At 34.2% G+C, this 23,748-nt stretch overlaps 1 protein-coding gene across 2 annotated transcripts in view; it reads left to right on the top strand.

Moving 5' to 3' along the window:
- The first annotated feature begins 1,411 nt into the window (after positions 1-1,411).
- Positions 1,412-23,748, top strand: part of LOC112596686 (neurogenic locus Notch protein) — a 48,764-nt gene continuing 26,427 nt past the window's right edge. For both annotated transcript variants that reach the window (XM_025342450.1, XM_025342449.1), the window contains exons 1-2: positions 1,412-1,852; positions 7,750-7,837. In XM_025342450.1, the coding sequence (XP_025198235.1) occupies positions 1,762-1,852; positions 7,750-7,837 (179 nt within the window). In that variant the 5' untranslated portion in view covers positions 1,412-1,761. The remainder of the gene's footprint in view (positions 1,853-7,749; positions 7,838-23,748) is intronic.

Here is a 23,748-nt window from a genome sequence, read left to right as displayed (position 1 = left end):
TGATTTTATGAAAAAAGCGAGTTCTCATCATAAACAATGTAATTGTACCTATGTAATTTATTAATATATGTGTAATATTATCTATATAGTTTATATATATATATATATATATATATATATTATAATACCATTATTTAATGAGTTAGGTATAATGAATAATTATAATTGATTGAAATATATAGTTAAGTTAGTTGTGCCTAGGCCCGGCCATACAGGTTTTTAGTACTTACCAAATGTACGGCACTTCGTAATAAAATGTTTAATAAATAATTATTAAAGAATAATTAGCTTCGGGGATAGCGAATTTGAATAATTCTGTATTTTATAATTTTAATTTTGTAGTTAAATATTTTACAATTTAAAAAATAGAAAATATGATATGGTATAGAATTATCACAGCTATATATTATGTGACATATACATTTTTTTTTTGTTATAAATACTATGGGTTTAAAAGTTTGTTAATTTGGAATTAAAAATTTTTTTTTTTCTTGAAACAGTAAAATAATGCAGTAGACTAACAATAATTTCTGTTGTATTGGTAACTAAATAAAACGGAGAACTGTATTTATATAATTAATAAAATTGTTGTTTTTATATTTCATAAGTATTTAAAGTTATGTCATATACACCGATTAGAATAATAGATTATAATATTATATGAATATATTATGATAATATTTAATCTGTCCAATTGAAGAAAAATTTGCTTTTAATTCTGTAAGTAGAAAGCAGAATAAAGAAATACTTACGACTATTGTTGACTTTCTTGTTCAAGTTTAACTTTTACGAATAACATTTGAATGATTGAACGCCTATATAAATTGTATAAAATAATCTATAAGAAATAGATAGGTACCTAGATATCTATAGGTATTGTGCGAAATAGAAAAACAATTTATATGAATTTTAATATCAAATTAAAATTGTACGCACTTCTATTGTTTGGTGGTCAATTTCGTTAAAAAATTTTACATATTATGCGTATTTAATATTTTTTAGTATTTCGATTCAACCATGTGTGACGGCGGCGGCGGATGGAGAAAATAAAGCACAAGGAGTTAAGCTTACCGACCATTTTAGTTACCAATGGATTCGAAAAGAGCAGGTGGTTGTCGTTGAGTGCGGCGTCCGCTAGGTAGCGTAACGTACGACGCCCAAGGGAAGAAAGGAACCAGTCCGCGGACCCCACGAGAGCAGTTCCAAAGTTTTTTACTCGTTTTCATGTGTTTTTCAATTTTTTTTCTTAATTTTTCACTGTATACGTGTTCTCCGTTACCCGAAGCTAAATTTTTGCGAAAACAGCGACTAAATCTGATCAAAAATCGACAGCCCATCCGGCGTCCTTTGCCCCCATCCCGCGGCGTACGAATACGGCATTGGTATTTTTCATGGCGGTCCGTCTGTCTGCCAGTTTCAAATAATCCGTCGTGTGGTGCGCTCCGTGTTGTCGTCTGAGCCGCATTTACATTTTTTTTTTTTTCATAATTAATAGTAATAATAAATTTATATTAGATTTTTAAACTGAATTGTTTATGTGCCTATAAATAAATATATATTGATTTATTTATTATTTTTGTTCCGTCGGTCGACTGCGTAATATTGGTGTTCGTGTGTGAAAAAAAAGTGCGCGCGTGACGGTAATCATGTGTTCTATTGAGTTTGGATAAATATCATAGAATTTTTTTTATTGTTAATTATAATTAAACCTCGTATTGGTGCGCCGATTACGACGTTATTCGACTAGTAATAGGACGAACCATGAGGAGAAGAAACCCAGGTCGGACTTTCGTCGGTACGTGCATACTATTGGCATTCTGGACGTTAGCTGCGGAACTCGATGGAGCATCAGGTAAATACAAAATAAAATAATAATATTACATGGAAAATAGTTTAAGAAAATGTGAATTTATGCTTTTGATAAAAGTAATCCGTACGGGTTATGGGCTCGGTTATGGGTTATACAAGTACATTGTGTAACATTTGATGATAAAACCGTCGTTTACCTGGACCGACCGGCATCGGGTATATACATGGTCTATTGTCATTGATCGCTTTCATGCTGTTACGGGTCAAAACTCGAACCTTTATAATGATGCGTCTTTGAATATTGTGTAATGTTTTCGTTCATATATTATATTATATTTTTTCAATTTCATTAATCATACACGTTACAATCTAAATTCTTCGTAGGCGTTGTATATAAATGCATTTTTTGGTGGTTGTTTACACTTTAAATTTCGGTTTGATGTAACTTAGTAGACCGGCATGGCGATTGTTGTGAATGCGTTATGCAACTTGCGACTTTTGACCTTAGAGATTTGAACGCTGGATTCCAGACGTTTCCGGTGGTGGATTTGGTAAAATTACGTCTGCTACAACATTCAGAATATTACCGAAACTCACACTGTTACGATTTTAGACCGTAATCAGATTGAAATTTGGACAGAGTTATCGGCGTCGTAAAGACGCAAACGCTATCGCTATGTTGTTTATTGACATTTTTGACGCGTAGATATAATAACAATAATCAAAAGTTAATAACAATAAATCTTTATTATTCGGTTGAAAAATATTATCATACAACGTAGTGTGTACAATGTGCATTATAAATCGGTGTCGATCAACAAGTCGCCTGTGTGACATCAGCCTCGGTGTGCTCGTGTACGCCAGTCGTCGTTACATCGATGATCGACGGGTTGACCGAGTAAGTGCACCTTCAATCATCATTATACAGCTGGACCAAAATGAAACCGAAAAAAAAATAAAAATTTTCAGGACTCAGGTGTTCCCAAACACGTGCGCTAATAACGTGAATTCGCATACGCAAACCCATTTGAGTCTATCTTAAACAGCGCGATTAACGCGCTCGATTGACAAACGATTTTACGACGACGAAGATGATGATATTATTATAAATTTTATAGTCAACCGTGACCGCGCGGCGTTGGCGTCTGTAATAAGAACATCGGCTATTTAAATTGGTTCATTGGCTTTAAATTAGTGTGCGGCCGCTGGTAAATTGCACGCCAGACCAAACACACACACTCAGTCTGCGTAACATTGTTATCGTCCAATTAGCGTTTATTATTATGCGTCTCGTCAGTCGCGCGCCGTGCGGTATTAATGTATTATTTATAATACCTACTATAATATTTTATATTGTAAAATTAAATGATATTATGTTTGTTTACACGGCTGGTCCGATCGGACAACTAACCCGCTACAAATCTATCAGAAATGTATCGCAAACGACTCGACCGAATAGAAATTTATTTAAAACAAGCGTCTAACGTCACGTAGTAGGTCTCCATTGGCGTGGCTTAGGTTTCGTATAATATCGTTATAATGTTATAATAATTTAATTAACAATACCTACACTCGTGAATCGAGCGATCCATGTTCGTATTGACGCATTATATCGCGTACGCACGCACGCTGTATAATAATAATTATTATAATAATAATCATGATATCGACTTGCGCCCGCATTAGAAATTCGCGTTCTGTCACCGGGGGCCAGTCGTAACGGTTTTTTTCCCTCCCCCTTACTGCAGTACCACCTAAGTACTCGTGTCTAGTGTACGCTCCGGTCGGCGGGGTGCAGTGCTTTGGGTATCCCTGTCCGCCGCAACCGCTGTACGGGGGCCGGGTGAATATTGTCGTCACGGTCCGCCGGGGCGCCCGAAAAACCCTCACGCGCCGTGCACACATAAAACAACCCCTACCCGCCGCCTTCGTCGGGCCGCCCGTCCGCCGGAACATCTGCGCGACGACGACGAACTCCTCTTTCTCTTCTCTCTCCCTCCTCTCTCTCTCTTTCTCTCTAACTCTCTCTCTTTCACCCTGCAGCTCACTACGTTTTTCACTACTCCGTCCGGTATGTGTGCCGTAACCGCCACCACCGAGTACGAAGTTGCAGCTGTTTCATATTATGTATACACTGTATTTTTCGGGCGTCCGCCCAACACGCGTTCGGCAAACAAGTGGCCTCATGCGGAGCGCCGCAAAAACACGGGACACGAGACCCAACCGAAATTCGGAGGTCCGTCGTGTGTCGATTCGATCGGTTGGCAGCGGTGGTGTATTTAATCTGATATGTTATAGTATAATATGTGTCGTATAAATAAGAATAATATTATATTTTATACATTATCATTGAGGTAAGCCGATGGAAGCCGAAAAAGATTCTTAAAAATTACCAAGAAAATATCATCAATGCGTTTACCGTACAGAATAGCGGTGGCGGTGTATGATGCTCGCACTCATGACTTTGCGATTTTTATTAATTTAACGTTTAATAAACTAAACGAGTAGGTACGCTGCTGTGATCGACGAATACGAATGCGATGACAGCGTCAAAATAGCTCGATTTGTGGATCCCGTGTTCCGCGTTATAGTCTTAAGCGGACGGTATATGCCCTTTAGCCACGATAACCTACACCCATCTCGTTATTACGTCTCAGAAATCGAGGCATCCACACATCAGCGAATTTGAGTGAAAATTAATTGATTCCCACCCGTAGACAACAACAGTTATATAACCGCGTAATATGTTTTATTTTTATGCCCGCCGTAATTTTCTAGATAAAAGTCGATTATACCTAAACTGGATCGTATCAGATTCATTTTTGTGTTTTTTCTTTTATAAAATTTACTATGTGTACATTGTAACTTGGAAGTGGCAAAAAAAAAAAAAAAAACGGAGCTAAAACAGCCTTCGGGCTCGGCGATTTAAAAAAAAAAGTTACTTGAGACGAAATGACATAATGATATAGGTATTATAATATTTTATAAATCTACGAACAAATTGACTTGGGTTACGAAATGAGTTGTTTGATTTTGTTCTCACGATATTGTCACTAATTATTAGAGATTTCATATGTTTATTAATTCCGTTTTTTGTATCAACTTGAAGTTGTTTATTTTATTACTTACGTTTACTGGTTATTAATTAATTGTTTAATGTACCTGAATGACATGTTAATATGATGTCGTTTTATCATGTATTGAATCTGTTGATAAATAAATGAAAAAATTCAAATACTCGTGTATTTTAGGGTCATAAACATAATATTTTTATTTTATATTTTTCTAGAGTTGATTGTTTAATTTGGTATATAATATCTAATAGTTAAAGGTTAATCATTATAAATTATAAACATTTTAGTTATGAGTTGATTAATTAGAGCGGAAAACGTGTTTACTATATTGAATTGTCTCAGTAACTTAATTGACTTTAAAATAAATCAGATAAATACTACAAATCACATTATTTTTTTTAGAACCAATTTCTCCTTGTGTGTTCTCTTAGAGACTTAATTTGCTATTAAGTAGGTACTCATTAGTATTTATTTGATAACAATTTTATTAGAGATGACATCACTGTGTCTCTTAATTAATAATCTGTATTAAGTTGATTATGTAGATTTATTTACGTATTAACGTATTTATCGACAGTATAAAAACCTGCTAGGATAACATTAGTAAAATGTAGGTTCTGCGTACTGTTTATTGTATAATTGGTATTCAATATTCATATTGTTTTCAATACTAGTTGTAAAATTAAAATCTCTGACTTTCTCTACTTAGTATATTATTTAACATCAGTAAATGTTTCATTTGGGCTAGTGGTATGTTGGACATTTATGATTTGATGATGGTTTTTGCATTTTCGGATTTTCAAACAAAATGAGTCCAAATTATGATTACTTACGCTTGTATGTATTCTTGTTTTCAAATAATGTTAATAATTGATTCTAATTAACATTTTATTGTAATTACCTCTCAAGCCACATTGATTACGTTCATAGTTATCTATAGAAAATGTTTTTCAAAAACATTTTACGTTCAAAATTTAAATCTGTTCATAGGTACATCAAAAATACATGTAGATGTGTACAATACGTAGTTAAAGTGATATTTCAGTTTTTCGAAGCATTGTGTACATTTTTCAACTAAACATATTAATATATGTTATTGCACTACAGTACTCATTCTTTAAAATATTAATTAAGAGCCCATCTACTATAATAATTTATAACTTATATTGTTTTAAGAATATCTTTAAATATCTCATAAAGGTAAAAAGTTTATTGTCGTATTGGTTATTCGTCGATGAAAAGCGGCGACAGACAGCACGTGTGTTGAGCCCAATGTGTCGTCGTCGTCGTAGTCATCGGCGGCGAACAACAGGTAGTAATAGCCAAGGTTTTCGGTGGTCTCCTTGTAGTCGTGTATGTAATATACGCGTCTTCCATCCGCCATGTTGCCAGCCCCGCTCGTATATTACATATTATACATGTATAAGTATGTATAATAATACTGTATTGTATTATGCGGTCACATCGGTACGTATACATACACTGATACACAAGTTCAATTCAATCCGGTCGGTTATTGCATGGCGGCTGTGTGTTCGACACAACAATACTATACATAACGTATAAAGATAGAATGTATGTGTGTGTGTGTGTGTGTGTGTGTTTGAATGTAGCCTCTGATTTTCTATTTTTTAATTTCTTATTTTTATATATTATTAATGTCTATAAAACTGCACTATGTGTGTATAGCTTGATGGTTCATCAACAGCGCCATAAAACTAATAACGGTAGATAATATATTATGTACATACTCGTATATATATATATATATATATATATACATACATATCTAAAGAAAAAAACTATAAGATAAAAAAGTACCATCGTGTATTTGTGTGTAATGATTATTGCGCTTGGGCGCATTGTTTGGACTGAGTGAATTGAATTGCGACCGGGCCATGATTCTTTGTCTTTGCACTCTTCTACTTGTGTAATATACGTATGTGTATATTACTGCATACAATATATATATAAACATATATATTTGAGCAACTCGTTTTTATTTCATTCTATTAAGCCGTCGCCGCCATCACCGCCGCCGCTGCCGCCTTGATGATATCATGGACAGTTGCCTAGCTGTTGGCGAATTAACGATCGCTTAATGGAATACTTCCTGCCCGGGCCTGGACCGGATGAGTTCATCATTTAGCCAGGCGCGGGCTCACTAAAGGATCGCGCGACACAATTGAATTTTCTTCTTTTTTTTTTTTAAATTTTTATTTTTAACTCGTACTTTTACCAACACGTGACATGGATTTAGTCAATACAAGTATATAATGATGTATTTTTGACAGATTTAGGTCAAAAATCACTGTTCGTCGTGTGTAAGACCAATACCATTATTTACGGATACCCTGCGACACGGTTTCTCACGTTATTGTTAACCCTTTCTTGGAACATAACTAATTCGTTCCAGGACGACCCATCGTAAATAATCTACCTTTTTGAAATACATTTTCACTCGTGGTAATAAAGTTTTACAACCCTTTGCTCTAATACATGCTGAGTCAGCGTGTGTCCATTTTTAAAGAAATCGTTGGTCAAACAGGAATTTTTAAGAGCCATGTGTGTACATAACGTATTTAATATTTTAACTTAAAATAATAATCAAGGTGTTGTTTGACCACAGAAAGGTGTGTCTCAGAATATCTTCGTTTTTTTAACACTGAACAAACAAAACGCAATATACTCTTTCAGAGAAATATGCTAATTTAGAATACACACACACACACATACACATATATATATATATATATATATATATATATATAAACATATTCATATCTCTGTATATATACACAAAAAAAATATATATATATAAAAACGATGTACAATATTTATTTTAATTATTTTATTTTATTTTTAGGGTCTACTGGGATTGTGTCATGTTCGCCTAACCCATGTCTTCACGGAGGTTCTTGTTACATGAAAAAGACTGGAGAATACGCTTGCAAGTGAGTACAGAAAAATACAATTAGTTTTAAAACGTAGAGTCCTCATTGTTTTTTGTGTATTTACCAATGTCCGTACACGAATGCCTCAATTTAGCTTTAAAGTATACGAAAATCGTTTCATGGTTAATTATCGATTGTAAAGACAATATAAATAATAAAAAAACAGTCATTGACCGAACGTGTTTTTAAAATAATAACTACTTACTGATACTTAACTTAAATTTTAGTCCATTTAAATGAATCGAGGGTTAGAAATATATACTATTCAATTGGTTTTGGGAATTATCATGATTGAATTTGATTTAAAATACCGTTATAATTTAATAGCGTTGAACTAATATATATTTTTATGATGAAATAACTAATCCAAGCAGTTTACGATGGTGTGTTGACATAATATGTTACCTACCTATACGTTTTAGTAACGCGATCTGATAATTGTTAATTTTTTATCATATTACTATCGATCGTTAAGTATGTTAAAATAAATAATTATGATTTCTTTTAAAGTATTTTAAGATAAATTTGGTTAGGCGTATATTGCATTTTTTTTTCTTTTAAGTTCATACTTAAATTTAAATAGATGTGAATGTAAAAATAAATGTGTTAAAATACCATCTTATTCAGTTATTTGTTTGTGTTTTCAATATTCAATTAAACTTCTATAATTTTAGGCAACTAGTGAATATTTTATAATGGAATGCGATCATTCATCTATATTCGAACGTATTATTTTATGGGCAAAGAATTTAATTTTAACCAAATGTTGTTATCATTAATTTTCAATTATTTGACATTATGTTGTTTGAATAGTTAGATGCCTAACGATTCGGTTAAGTTAAATTAAATTACAATTATCTATTGTTTGGTCGCTGAGAAGGAATAAGGTGTAAATAATAAACCATAAACATCTTATAAATTGGTCTGCAATTACTAAAAGAAATAGTTTGTATTATCTATTGGAGATGATTCAATGTACAGTTTAGAATTTGATTAATTTTCATTGTATCGAATAAATTTATTGATGTTAGTATATTTTTTGAGTAATAATTTTATTGAAGAACACGTCGGTAGTATTTATAACTATAATTTTATCAATGTTGTATTTTGTTTCTGTAGGTAGGTATTATATTTTTAGAGCATATTTTTTAATTAGCTTATTCCCGAAATTTAATTGTTTCTCTATGTATGCCTATATAGTTTATACATTATACTCGTGTAGTACATCATATTCGAAAAATAATATGTATAATTTAAATGTATATATATTTTTTTATTACGTCTTTGTCTGCGCTGTGTTTTTTTAATTCATTCTTTGGATTACAACTATAAATAAAAAAAATAAAGTGAACTCGTTTTGTGGACGGTTTGCTTTCCTCCAGGATAATAATTATCGTCGTTCTATAGTTCTATATTATATTATACCTATGTACACAACACACACATAGTACCGTGGACCGTGTCCAAAGTCCTACCAAGATCAGTAAATCATCTCAGCAACAGCGTGGGCGAGCAACCTTGAATTTTTGGTCGTAAAACGTGGTGATCAGTAATCATCTATGGAGGAGATCGTTGACCAAAGATAATACAATTTGTCACGGATGCCACAGAGTAAAACACACATAGTGCTCTTGTTTACATTGTCGGGCTGTGGCTTTGAACAAAAAGAAAAACCTGACTAGAAATTTAAATCGATTATCTTGTGCATATGTCTTGTAAAGTTAATCGAATATTTTTTTTATCCCTAGCTTATAATGCCATCGGTATGGGAAAAATAATTATTGAATTTTCATTGACGATCGGTATAATTATGATTATTTTACTCTAAAAATACGTTAATGTATGTTATATGGTTAAATTTGAACATTTTCATCGTCCTAAAATTTGATAAAATTTCATTAAGTATTTCCAATGGGAAATAAATGACGTCATACGATAGATATCGAGCCTGACCAGAGGCGACTCCGGGATTTTTATGATTGGCATTCTTTCGTGGGAGATGGAAATTACATTATGCACGGTGTATTGTGGGAGCTAATAGGTAACTCTAACAAAAAAGAAAGAAAGAAAAAAAAGTCACATTTTTACTACTAATAACAGCGCCAACAACAACACGATTTACATTTTGGGATGCGTAGTGTGTGCGAGTCAAATCGGTAATGACAAAACTCATATGCATATACCCACCATGATAAATTTTATTAAAAAGATTCTCTCACAAGACGGTAATAATAATTCATATAAGTTTTTCTACGTTCTTCAACCCAACGTTTTATTGTCCTCGAAATCAATCTGATGTAATCCGAATAGTGGCGTCTTATACTATAGGGTCGGCCTTAATTGCAGCCCGTGCCTTTTGTTGACTTGTTAACGATATCGTATTCATAACAACTACGTTAGTGTATAAAGATAGGTATGTAAATGTTCATATAAAAATATAATTTCAGTTTTTTGATTTTTTTTTTTTTTTGTACATTTTTAATTACCGGCGAATATTATAAGTAATAATGAGATAAAAACAAAATGGCAACGATTGGATATGTTATGTTGTTATTATTATTATTTTTAATTTTGCTGCGGGGCTTTTCTTGAAGAGAAAGGGCACGGTCCGTGCGGTTCCCACGGAGAGCAGTCGGCCATAGTACCTGGTCAGGTGAACAGCAGCAGCAGCTACGCGCGCACAGCCTTCCGGAGGCTCTTCAGAAATGACTGCACAACGTTGCCATTTGTATTGTTTCAAATGCAATCTTGAATAATTAAGATAGAAAAAAAATCAGTTTGACATTTTGCTAATACGTGTTGACGTGTTCTAGTCCAATAAAATTATACTATGTCTAAAAACACATTTAAAGTTTTTGCTTTAAAACTGGTTTTTATTAAAACTGTGTGAATATAAATATAAATGTATTCCATGTCTGAGGTAATAGGATTTCTATTTAAAAATTAATGCGTACTTTCTGAAAAATCCAGTTGATAAAAAATGTGTAGTTATATAGTCACTCAATTAAGAAAAAAAATTTAATGTTTTTTTTTTTATGTATAGTGTTAGTATGCCAATTGAAATAAAATTGTATAGGATACTAATTTATCATTTTAGTACATCGAAGTTAAGTCATCGATTATTTCATTTTGTAACAGATTATTCTACGCTAAGTCATTGGACCTTTGAAAATAGGTTGACATACGGTATAAAAAAGGGGCAAATAGATTACGAGCGTTTGCTCACTAGAATATATGTGGGGGTTGGAACAATTGAAGTCTCTGAGCCGTACCATTGCTCCCTTCCTGTATATTCCCCGAGGCTAATTCAACGATAAAAAAATGATAAACCGCCCTCGTGCACCATAAACACCATTTGGCACTCAAACTCTATGGAGAAACCAGTTTTTACACGAGTATTCGTAAAAAAATATATTCGAATTTGTATAAAGTTTTTGTATACATATAGTATAAATCAAACTTAAATTAATGCGTTTGTATATACCGAATTATCGAGATCTCGCATAAGTATGTATAAATAAATTGCGTGTCAGCTAGTGTACATTGCGGCAGCACTGGCAGTCGTAATACACACTCTTGGGCCCCTATATATAATATGTAATGACTCATGTAATTATAGTTATGCTGGCGAATCCTCATTTACAACATGTAAACTGGCCGACTGGACGGAAACGGACTGTGTACTTTTTCAAAAACTGACGAAACACTAGATTTCTTCGTATAAATATTTACATTTATAATTAATGTTCCTATTTAATTAGCTAATTAAATGTGTAGGAGGCGTTGTTCCCTGGAACAATAGGGATTATATTATTATTATTATATATTATGTACGTAGTAATACCGTTACTTGATTGAGGATTTACGTGTTTTAGAAGATTTTTGTTACAACAAACATGATAATTATTCGTAGGAAACTAAAAGATATTATATGCGAGTCGTGAGAGATGTTTATTGTATCTGTCACGTGTGTGTGTGTGTGTGTGTGGTGTGTTAGTGCGTATGCACATTTACAGAAATATTTATCATATACAATGCACGAGATTTTGGGCAGATCGACTTTATCCTATCCCCGCCGTGTTTTTTTTTTACCAATGAAAGGGTGCAGTTTAACACGCAGCGTACGCCCTCGAGTACAAACCATCTGGTCACGGTTAACCGAGTATGTTTTGAAGTAATTAAGCTTGGTATTGTATTGCAGGACACGAGGTGACATATCCTAAAATGAATGCATATATTTTCAAATAAATATTCCAACTGTGTCAGTTGTTTGTGATGTATGTGATTGAAAAAAAAAAGGTTTCAGGCAGGTGTATATATAGGAGCGATACTGTATAAACGTCGGTAGAACAAAAACCATTACGAAGAGATTTCAGCGGCCCCTATAATTTCGGAAGGTAGTCCATTTCGCTAGAAGAATTATGATTGTGTATGTATCCGTTAGAGGTCCTGTCATCCCGGTACCGCCTACTCCTACTCCGGGTCCGGAGCAACATGCCACTTAAAATAAGTCTGATAGGAGAGGCGGATAACTGAGAAGAAGAAAGAAAAAAAATAGAAACCACTTAAGAGCGGTTTGGCTCCAGGCGAAAACCGAGCCGACCCGGCAATTTGGTCGGCATGGCCATTACCCCGCGCGGGATACCCGGAGGGGTCTGTATGCGTCTTTTTATGTGGTTGCCTGTACTCATCCCCGTCTTATCTGTCTGTAAAATCACTGGAACGTGACGTCACGGATAACTTTTGTTTGTCTTCGTAATAGCTAAGAAATACTACTTGAACTACTATATGACATCGGTGCCGAAATATTTTAACTTTCCAAATCAGTAAGTGCATATTGACCCATCAGAAATATGTCTGTACATGACTGTATCACAATAATAATATGATGACTATACATTAGTTTTGTATTAAAAATTCGTCGAGATTATGCAGGATTTCGTTGCTGACTAGTCGATTTTGTGAACTGAAACAACTATACATATACATTATACTTATTTTATTTTATCATTCGTATATACTTATACACGTTATATGTAGTTAATCTGTAATTAATACATAATAAGTGTTTATTTTATCAATAAAACAATCCTTAATTGTAATAAACAAAATTAAAAACAAACCAATGATATGAATGTAGTATGAAATACTTAGTAAAAAATTTTGTTTTTTAAACATTTATAATTTACCGCATTGTATGCCTATTAAAAATATTTTTACCGATTGTTTATTTTATTTTTGTTTATTAATTATTCGATGTGTAATTCAGTTTGATTTAAAACACTATGTCCCCATATGTGACACATCTAGATTTGTCGGCAAGCTTTTTCTCACGGTCGACCCAACAGATGGCGAAATTTTTGTATCCATACGAAATCCCTACCGTGTGTATTACAATCATATAGAGACATATGACGTTTTAGGCATACATAATATACAATGTTTATTATATATATATATGGTAAATATGAAGAGGGGATATACTCTTGTGTTAAGTGACTTCTAACGACACTCTTGGCCGGATGATAAGTGGGGTTTGTTGTTTTTTCACGTTAAAAAATGTATGTTATAGTCGTAATAAATCCGGAGTGAGACATAACACACGAGAGCGCTTATGACCTCTCACCAGATTACAAGAAAACAAGTACTCGTTGTTATTATTTTTTAAAGTTATTATTCTTTATGTCTCAGACTAACCGACACGAACGTGCTGGAAGGTTAACCTGCAATATACCGAATCCACTAAGCTGGTTTTGTAGACGCGCGTCGAGAGATTAAATTATGTCCCCTTCTTTTAAGGGTTATTTAATACGGAAAAATATAACAAGTTAGCTCAAAAAATGAGTAAAAAACAAAATTTACAGTAAATTTATAGTCGGACTTCGTTAAATTATTTTTGCTAACATTCCTTTGTAAATGTTTAGAAGTTATTTTTAAGACCTTCGGTTCGGTTATTATTGTTTAGTCATAATAAAATATTAAGACGTTTAGTATAATCTGAATTCTTTGCACGGTCGCAACTCGTGGTGTCTTTATAGCGACCTCCGTGTACTAATAGTTGCACGTACAATTATGTTTCGTATGCACACAACGTGTTTGGTTTTTATTATTATTATTTTTTTTTTTTTTGGGTATCACTGAACAAAGGATTTTTGCGTAGGATGCACACAAAAAGATATACGCAAATTTTTTTGTTTGTAGTTTTATGCTTAGCCCATCATCACGTTCTAAGATTTCCATTAGACCGCCATGGTCAGCAAGAATATTGATTTATGCAAAGCATCGATCCTTTAAATTATGCTGTGTCAAGCATAATGTATTATGATCAAGAAGGGGGAGGACAATGAAGACGCGGGCCTATTGTTTTATTTAAACAGACGATTTTTGTGATGACCAAATTCTTAAGGGACAACATCTTAAGTTACAAAATAAATGTAAATTTATTCATAGCAAAATAATAGTTATATAGATATATACGTATTTAATAATCAAAGTAAATAAATAGTACTTACATTTTAACTATTTCTTTAAATATTAGATATCATTAGTTTTTCGATATTTCTTTATATTTATGATGATAGTGGTTATTATGGAACATTTGGCTGCCACCATAAATAATTTTTGAATAACTCGAATCAACACATTTTTAACTATGCCAAAGAACACAATGAATGTATTATTTTTAAAGTAATTGTTCTTAACTTTCATAATAAAATAGTTTTGATCTTTTTTTAATTTTATTAAGTTAAAATAAATTATTCTTGTAATAGATTTTTCATAGCAAAGATTTAAAATAAAAATTAAATATTTTAACACATTATACCAAGTAGTATACATTTATTATGTATATATACATAAATAAACAGTTTTTATATGTTTTACTGATTAATCGGCGAGTTAAATATATTTTATTTCTCAGAAATATTATATTTTTCATTAGCATATTATCTTGGTTTGACACACCTATTAATTATTTGATTAATATTCTAGTTTTTAAGTTTAAGGAGATATTTATGTTGTGTGACCATTTTTTTCAACTGTTACTTCTTATTACGTCGCTTTATTTATTTTTAGTTAGTAATTATTTTAAGTTATTTTACTATATAATTACAATTTTTATGTACATAGATTATTTACAGTTAGGTATAAATTACATTAATATAAAATAGTTTTGAATAAAAAGGGTTACAGTTTTTGATTAAAGTAAATCTCTAAACAAGACATGATTTACGTTGTAAGAGGCGGGTAGGTAACTGAGGTTACATAGACGATTCGGATAAATTGTTCGAGTAATTTGGACGAATATAATATGAAGGGTTTTGTATATTGGGTTATTCTTTAAGTCATTAATTTTCAGCTTTGACTTTAACTACTGCCGTCTTTTGTTCGGAAAGCGTATAGCCATGATTTTTACTGTTTTATTTTCATTTGCGTGTGGCCGCTTTGGTGGTGGCGCTTAAAAGCATTGATATTAACAAAAATATCTTTTTATATTATATTTTATATTCATTATCCCCAGGGGCCATCTAGAAGCATTAATCATTTGGTTGTCGTCATTACAAGTTTATTGAAATCGACTGTTGCGCGCACGTCTCTAACGTCTATAACGCGGCAGTAACCCGACGGGACACAAACCGGTTTTTTATGATATAAGTTTTAGATGGGTTGCTGGACAGTAAAAATTATCTTGTTTTGTCACCACCGGTAAGTCACTTGGACGGGTTAATAAATCGTGCGGATTTTCGGGACGACAATCATAAATTCATAATGTTTATGAATATGTAATTTCGTTCAAAGGTAAAAAAAAAAAACATGGCCGTCCACGAAATAAATGATTTTTATCAACTTGTATCGTATTATTTATAAAATGTTCTCGGAACTCCAGGACATCTTTGGTGTGTGGGTAGAATTAAACATTGATGGCCGTGCCTGATTTTGTGCCAAAATATTATTTCCTAAACAACCACAATTTTATTTACTTATTCATCTTGACAATTTTAGTGTTAATTTTTCACCCACATTTATTATATAAGACATAGTACATTCTCATGGTTTTTTACTCGGTTTATACGTATAATAAACGAGTGCATGTGTTCGGCACATGTGATCATTTAAATGTTTAAGGATTACATTTATTTTATTGCATGGGAAGAGTTAAAAAAAAAAAAAAAAATAATAATAATAAAGTCGCTGAGAAAACAATGACTCGTATTTCAAAAGTCCGTTCTATTATTATTTCAATATCTAATCCGTCAGTAGCGATAACCACTGCTTTCACGTCCCAAGTAGACGTCCATTGTGTATAGGCTTCCATACACGTCCAAGAATTATGATGTACACTGTCCGTCTTCTAACCTCTGTGGAACGTTGTTCTACTACACACGACGCGTTTATACCAATTCGATAGGATAATATTATATTATATTATTCTATTTTGCTGGCCGTATAACACTCGAACCGTGACGGTTTTTTCTATGTTGAGTGTACAGACTCGATAGTCCAACACACACAGTGTTTACATTGTGATCGTCTTGACATTGGAATTCTGTTGCGTCATCATTGCCATGTCCGATCGATCGTCGCCGTACGCCGCTGCCGCTCTAGATGATAATTTATCCGGAGTGTATAGATATTATACGAGTATACAGGGGTTGCAGACTTGCAATAAAGTAACCGGTCTATCTTCACCCTTTTTGGTAGGTACTACGCACACATTGTGTAGCTCTTTTGACGATTTTGAGATCGAAGAAGGGGTGAGCTGCAGAAACGGCAGCTGTTTTGCATTTTAACGGAAATTTAAGACGGTCGCCACGTAGCGAAAAATGGTTGATTTCCAATATTCGGACGACCAATACGCATATCTTACTCATATAGTCATATGTAATGACACTATTATGAAAAGTCGAGACCAATGATCCATATCGATCATCACGATTCGTTGATTTGCCCGCGATCCTTTATATTCTGTATCTGTCGTGGGCTACAGAAAAAAAGAGAAAGTAATACTATACAGGACTGCAGTTCTTTCTTCATTTCAAATCTGTATATCTAAGTGTGCTATCATCAGGACTTCGCACGTCTCTGTTTTGGGTGTGCTATAGGCTTATGAAATCCTGCTTAGTAAACATATTTCCTAGATTTGTTAACGTGGTAATATTCGTACACGATTGTATGATATATTAATAAATTAATAAATAAAAATTTATCATATTTAAATGATTTATAGGTAGTAAGTAATATATAAATCAATGAAGTATTTAAATATTCAGACGTAAAATCACTTTTGCTAAAATAAAATATGAATTTATTAATACACCAATAATTAATGATGAATCAATTATTGGTTTCGTATTCAAGGAATTATTGAATAATCATTGTTACGATTGCTATTTTATGAAATAATCGATTCGTAAGTTATATAATATTATGCTAGATTTGTAGGTTATACTTATTTTGAATTGCTAAAGACTGTTATTGATATATTCAAACTTAATATGTATGTAAACATTAATTAACTCTATCTCATTTTACGTTTTCCGTAAATATATATATATATATATATATATGTATGATGATATAATTAAACATTAATTTATATTATTTTCAACATCACATATGTCAATTATATTTCAGCGATTTTACTAAATGCTATTAAAATATCGTTATATTTAGTTTTAAAATGTTCTTAAAACGGAAAAGAAATAGTTATTTTGAAGTTTTGAGGGTTTATGTATTGCGAAAATAAAAATATGTTAGAAAATGTATCCATATAAACTTTACGTTCAGTGTCGCCACTTGTTGATCGAGCAATATTACGGTTTTATAATAATTTATTGTGTTGCCGATGGTGTTAGGTGACAACGGGTTTTATTCTTCTCACATTACCGACGACGTATCTGAATATATAACGAAGGTTGTCCGTTCGAATCCGATATCTTCTGGTCGAATAAATACGAACCTTTTGGTTTTTTATCGTCTCCCGCCGGCATTATTCCTTTATAACGTTTCTGTTTTTCGTTCATGATTTTTTTTTCTAACACTCCAGTAAACATATTTTTGAATATCGTATATCAATGTATGATTTTGCATATAGTCTATGTAAGGGGAGGGCTTCATAATGATAATAATAATTATTATTATGCGATTGTACTATATATGTTCACACATATTTAGCTGCGGGATTATTATTCGTATTTCGGACGGTCCATTGTTTGTTATCGAAATGAAAAAAATAAGTATAAATGCATACATACCTATCGGTTACTCATAGTTTTCTGCACATTTTCAGATGTCGAGCATTTGCCTTCGGGCGGACATGACTTCACAGTCTTTGTCGGAGATTGTTTTGAAATAAGAAAAAAACCCGATTTTCCCTTCTTCCACAATATCCATTAACCACTGTCCGCAGACAATAATTATTATCTCGCATTCCACTTTTCTTTCTTTAAACCGGCAGCTCGATAAAAGAAAACAACACAGAGCAATTGTCCCGGAATTTCAATCATCTGAACGATTACAAAACGTTATCCTTCTGATGGTATTTTATGTTTTATATTCAATATACATTTAAAGTATACTGTATCATAACGTATAAATGTGTAGATGAACTTTAATAGCAATAATAGTCTAAGAAATAGATATAGTAGGTATAGGAGAATTGATTTATTTTCGTTTTGAACAGTATCATCCGTTTTTATGATATTCGTTGTTGAATCGTATTCAAATCGGCCAATTATTTTTTATTCTAAACAATCTGATGAAAATAAAATGAACACTTGTTATTTTTTGTGTAGGTACACTTAGTAATTTATCTGATTAAAAAAATATTAAGAAATTTTGTGTAGATGTTTAGCTTGGAATAGGAAAAATAATAGCCGTTTGTATAGTGAATCGTTTTAAATTCAAGTGTATAAAAATAATGAATGAGTACGGTAAAACGTTCAATATCTTTATTAAAAACGAACGAATAAACAACGTCGGTGGGTTTGCAGCGGGATAAAATGACAGATGTTTGTAATAAAACGCGTCTTGCTTCTTTATAATATAAAAATCTCCTCCCCCCGAGTTTTTATATCAGATCGAGAACAACGACCAATAGGGTCTTTTACAATATAGTTAGGTACACGCACGAAATCTCCTATATATAAGGTACCTATGATGTGCTCAGAATTCGATCCTACTATATGTCGTACGCGTATTCTGTGTATTGATGGCGTATGATATTATGCACGGCTGCGACAAACTCGTCGTTCATCCATGGATCCTTTAATACGCTGCATTGTAATGACAACGACGATGAATAATAATTTGATAATATTGTCATTGACAGGAAAAAACATCCTATGCACAACATTTTCGATTTTAAGGTTTTGGTGACCTCGGATTAAGAAAAAAAGCTATCATTTGATCTTCTATCGATCATCTCTATCGTAGAATTAACGAAAAATAATAAATAAAAACCTTCTACTTGTTGATACTATAAATGGGTTATGAAATAATTTGTAAGTGATCAAAACGTATAATACGACAGTAAGCATCATTCGAAAAACCTCATGTTTATAAGTTTGACAACAATCATAAATTGATAAAACTTTTCTACTACGGCAAAACATATTAACGACTTGTATAATAGTTCCATAGTAATTGAATTATGATACCAATTTTTTTCGAAATAAGATTTGTATAACATTAAAATTCATTTCTATAGATCACTGATAATTTTTATTTTATTTTATTTTAAACGTTTTTCGCGACTCGTATATTTGGGATTTTGGACAAGCGGGGTTTTATCGTATCGACGACTATAATCGAGTACAGTCCGTAGAGAAAAACGCGACTGTTTCGTCGCGTGTTTATCTTTAACGATTCGTTACTTTACGTCATAATATAACAATAATAATATTATATAGCTTCCAGTCAGACTCGAACCGCCTGTATGCGTGTACAGTGTAATAATAATAATAATAATAATAATAATATAATAGTGTATATAGAGACGATTACGAGAACGCAGGGTTGGTATAGAAAAATGATCGGTTAGTCAGCGCGGCCTGTAATGATATAGCACAGCGCACGCGGTCCATCCGAGGTCGGCTAGGCGGAGGCGGCGGGTCTTCTCCGGGGGCACACGTTCGACCGGTGGAACCCTTCTCTCCTATTATTATCGTTCCGCGCGCCGTATCCGCGACGATGACGGCGACTATGATATACCTACCATCGCGAAGTCTCGCCCGTCGATTCGCCGACCGTCGCCCATATTATAATATTGTTTGCTCGCGTGTATTATATATTATTATTATTATTATTATTATTATTATCATCGTCATTCGTCGCTCTATGTAAACTTTCCGGAAACGCGTATATTATAATATATTCGCACACGACGACGTACAACTTATACCTACATGTACAGGTAACCGGTGCGCGACGGCGGCGGTTGTACTGCTTATAATAATATATTATTATTATTGTTGTCGCTTATCAACCGGCGAGCATCTGTCACGCGAGAGTATTTGTCACGATGCAACGCGCGTTGCACCGCGTTCTGCGTTCCGTATATTATTATTATGCGCTCGGTACGCCGCCACCGCCGCCGCCGCAGGTTAATTAATTAATTGGCCATGTAAATGCAATTACACACGCGGTGGCTGATTGTCGTATGCCTAATGAGCCAGCACGACGACCGCGATGTCTAGATAGTGTGTCGTTTTCTGCTGGTGTCGCCGTGCCGCCGAAGTGCAATACCTACCGAAACTCTTGCGATGATAATAACCCATACTGCACGCCGCTGCATCGCGCGGAACACAGCACAATGTGATACCTAGTAATGATATTATGTCGCATTGCAGCGGTGTACCATCTACAGCGTATATGTGATATCATTATAGCCGTATAAGATGTAACAATAGAACACTATTATTGTATACATATATATATCATGTATAATATTATATTATATGAAAATAGTAATAATAAACCTACATAGGTACTAGGCTAGGTATACTACTCTATAGTCTATACTGTACGCGGTGGCCTGTGGACATATTTATTTATTTTTTTTTACTTGTGCGTGCGTATAAACGTAAAAGACGTCAACGAACCGGAGGCGTGTATATTATATTGTATCCATAGCATAAGAATGCTAATAATAATAGTGGCAGCGGTACAATACCGGGAGCCCGAAGGTCTCTTGGACCGCCGCTGCCGCCGCCGCCGTCCGGGTACTTTGACCTAGCGCGGGCTGGAGATGTGCAGTACACACGACGCGCGCGGTTTCTTTCCCATTTTACGAATGGCTCGCGCTAGCTCTACCGTCGACCACGCCCACCACCCGTAAATTTTCGCTCACCGGCCGTCCCCCTGTCCCCTCCAATACTTAATTGGCGACTGTGGCTTTTTATTTTCAGTCTTCTTCGGGAAAATTGGCGGTTTAATATAATGACGTTTAACGTATGTATATATTATAATATTATGCAGTACGGGTGAAACGCACTGGGGAATAAATGACGGTTATAATATTATTTGCACGTCGCCGCGTTGTAATGTAGGTCCTATGCATATGCATCGCGATCGTCGTCTGATAGCAAGTCGTGCTCATAGAGAGACATGTGGTCGAAATATTGCCGACCGTTTAATCCGTTGTAATACACGAACTGTGACAGCCGTTCTTTGTTTTGGGCGCGGGTTACGTCGTCACAGTGCGCGCTCAGTCGATCGAGTCAAATATAATTCGACCGTATAGGCTCTTCTGCGCCACCGACTCACCGATGGCGGATAATCTTGCAGTTATACGTGTATGAGCACGTCTAAGCATCGTGTTTACGGAATTCGTGTCCACTTAAGTTCACAAGCGATATTACGTAATATTTTCGATATTTTTTGTAAATGCTACGTCAAATAAAATATTAACAACGATGCGCACACCGAGTTTATTGAAATTCACTGCAAACTACGTAGGCATAACCGTCATAACTCTGTAATGGAGGTTTTGTTTATTTAACGCACGGACTGTATACCTGCATGTGTATGCTACGGAGGTATACGCGCACTCGTTCGTGCGTGATGAATAATATATGGCGGGTAAAATAGTAGGTATATTATATTATAAAAAAAAAAACGAGCGGCTAAACATATGCGAAACATGCACGAGGCACGGCGTATGATTGCGGCATTTCGAATGTGCACAAAGATCGCTAAACGAGTAACGACTATTATATTATTATACTATGTACACGGCACTCAGTCGATAATTCGCGCCGATTCCGGAGGAGAGACACTATACGCACCGTCGAGAGACATCACACACGGATTCCGGTTTTTGTAACCGTGCAGCAGCAGTACGATTTATATTGTATATAATATATAGGTACTATTATATTATATGTAATAATATGTTTATGTAGGTAGAATAATCATGCGGGCGCGTATTTTGCATATCGTACCGAGCTCTATGGGATTTACGGTGTTCGCCCGTGTGGGGTGATTTAATGTCCTCGTATGTTAATATATATACTGTCAATGTGTGTGTGTAACAAATTGGCGTCGTACACGCTCGTTGCTCGTACGTCGTCGTATATTGCGTACGTACTACGTATACGTTTATTGCATGGCACCTATGGGTATGCGCAGGTGATTTCGTATTCAGAGGGCGTCCGGTTGTCGTCGAGACTGGGCAGAGTCATCAGAGACGTCTGCTCGCGACCGTGTGTGTATACATAATATGTTTATGTGACTATGTGTGAGTGTTTGGATTAAGGATGTGTATGTATTATTATATGCTTGTACATAGACTGAAAGACTACGCGTCGGAATTGATTATCGGGGAACGCGAACGCTTGTCGGCGGACACTTCTTTCGCCCTGTTGCGTCGTTAATTTATTAGAAGTTACGACCTGACCCGACGTCATTGATCTGTAACTAATATCATCTATATTAGGTAAACATTGTCGAACGGGGGTTGTCTAACGATAGTATAAAACTTTTATGTGTATAAACACTTTAACGTACTTAAATACTTTAATATAATAAATTATAATAATTCATCGTGTGCGTACGAGTGTCATTTTAAAATAAGTATACATAATATGATAAATATAGATACATCGTATCATATATTGAAATCATCAAGTGGCTATATATTATACTGTATACCTAACATTATAAATATAGTGTTATATATATTTATATAAATCGATGAATTTGTGTTTTATTATTGACCGATCATTATTATTATTGGAATGTTTCTCGTTTTACACAGCGCGGCGCCCTGTGCACATATTGTACATTATACATTTTACTTATATTAACCCGTGCTTCGCATTCGTTGTCGTAGTGTCATAAAATAATAACAGGTGGTGCACGGGCGAGGCGCAACGAAAAAAAAAAAAACTATACCCAGATGGATTGTGTTTTGATATCGTGCCGACTGCCGACAACGATGAGTGTGCGTTTAAGTCTCCGGCCGTTGTCGAAACGAGTTCAAAACCAAGCACAATAATTTTTCTTCACTGCGAGCTGGACGTGCGCGCGCTCTCGCCCTGGCTTGCGCGTAGAATGAGGAAGAGGAGGAGGAAAAGGGAGATGAAAATATAAAATTATATATATATATATATAATATCGTATGTTGTAGTTAAAATATTAGGCTCGGCATCATTAGGCTGTTTCATTCGGCCGTCGGACGTCGTCGTCTCTATTCTATCGTATTTCTCTTCACGGTCGGTGAAACAATCCATTAACGCGCGAGCCACCGCTCGGTAATCCGACCCGCAGGCCCAGGTTTGACGACAAAACGAGAATGGGAAAGAGGAATAAATAATATATTAGTTACCTACGAGACCGCCCGAAGGCTAATGGACAAAACAGTCAGCCAGTGTACTTTCTGTGTAGATTTTGTGTTTAACGACACAACGGAA

The sequence above is a fragment of the Melanaphis sacchari genome, unplaced genomic scaffold, assembly GCF_002803265.2.
Source record: "Melanaphis sacchari strain LSU unplaced genomic scaffold, SCAv2.0 Contig33_pilon_pilon, whole genome shotgun sequence".
Lineage (NCBI taxonomy): Eukaryota > Metazoa > Arthropoda > Insecta > Hemiptera > Aphididae > Melanaphis > Melanaphis sacchari.
This window is presented reverse-complemented; position numbering and strand designations above follow the sequence as displayed.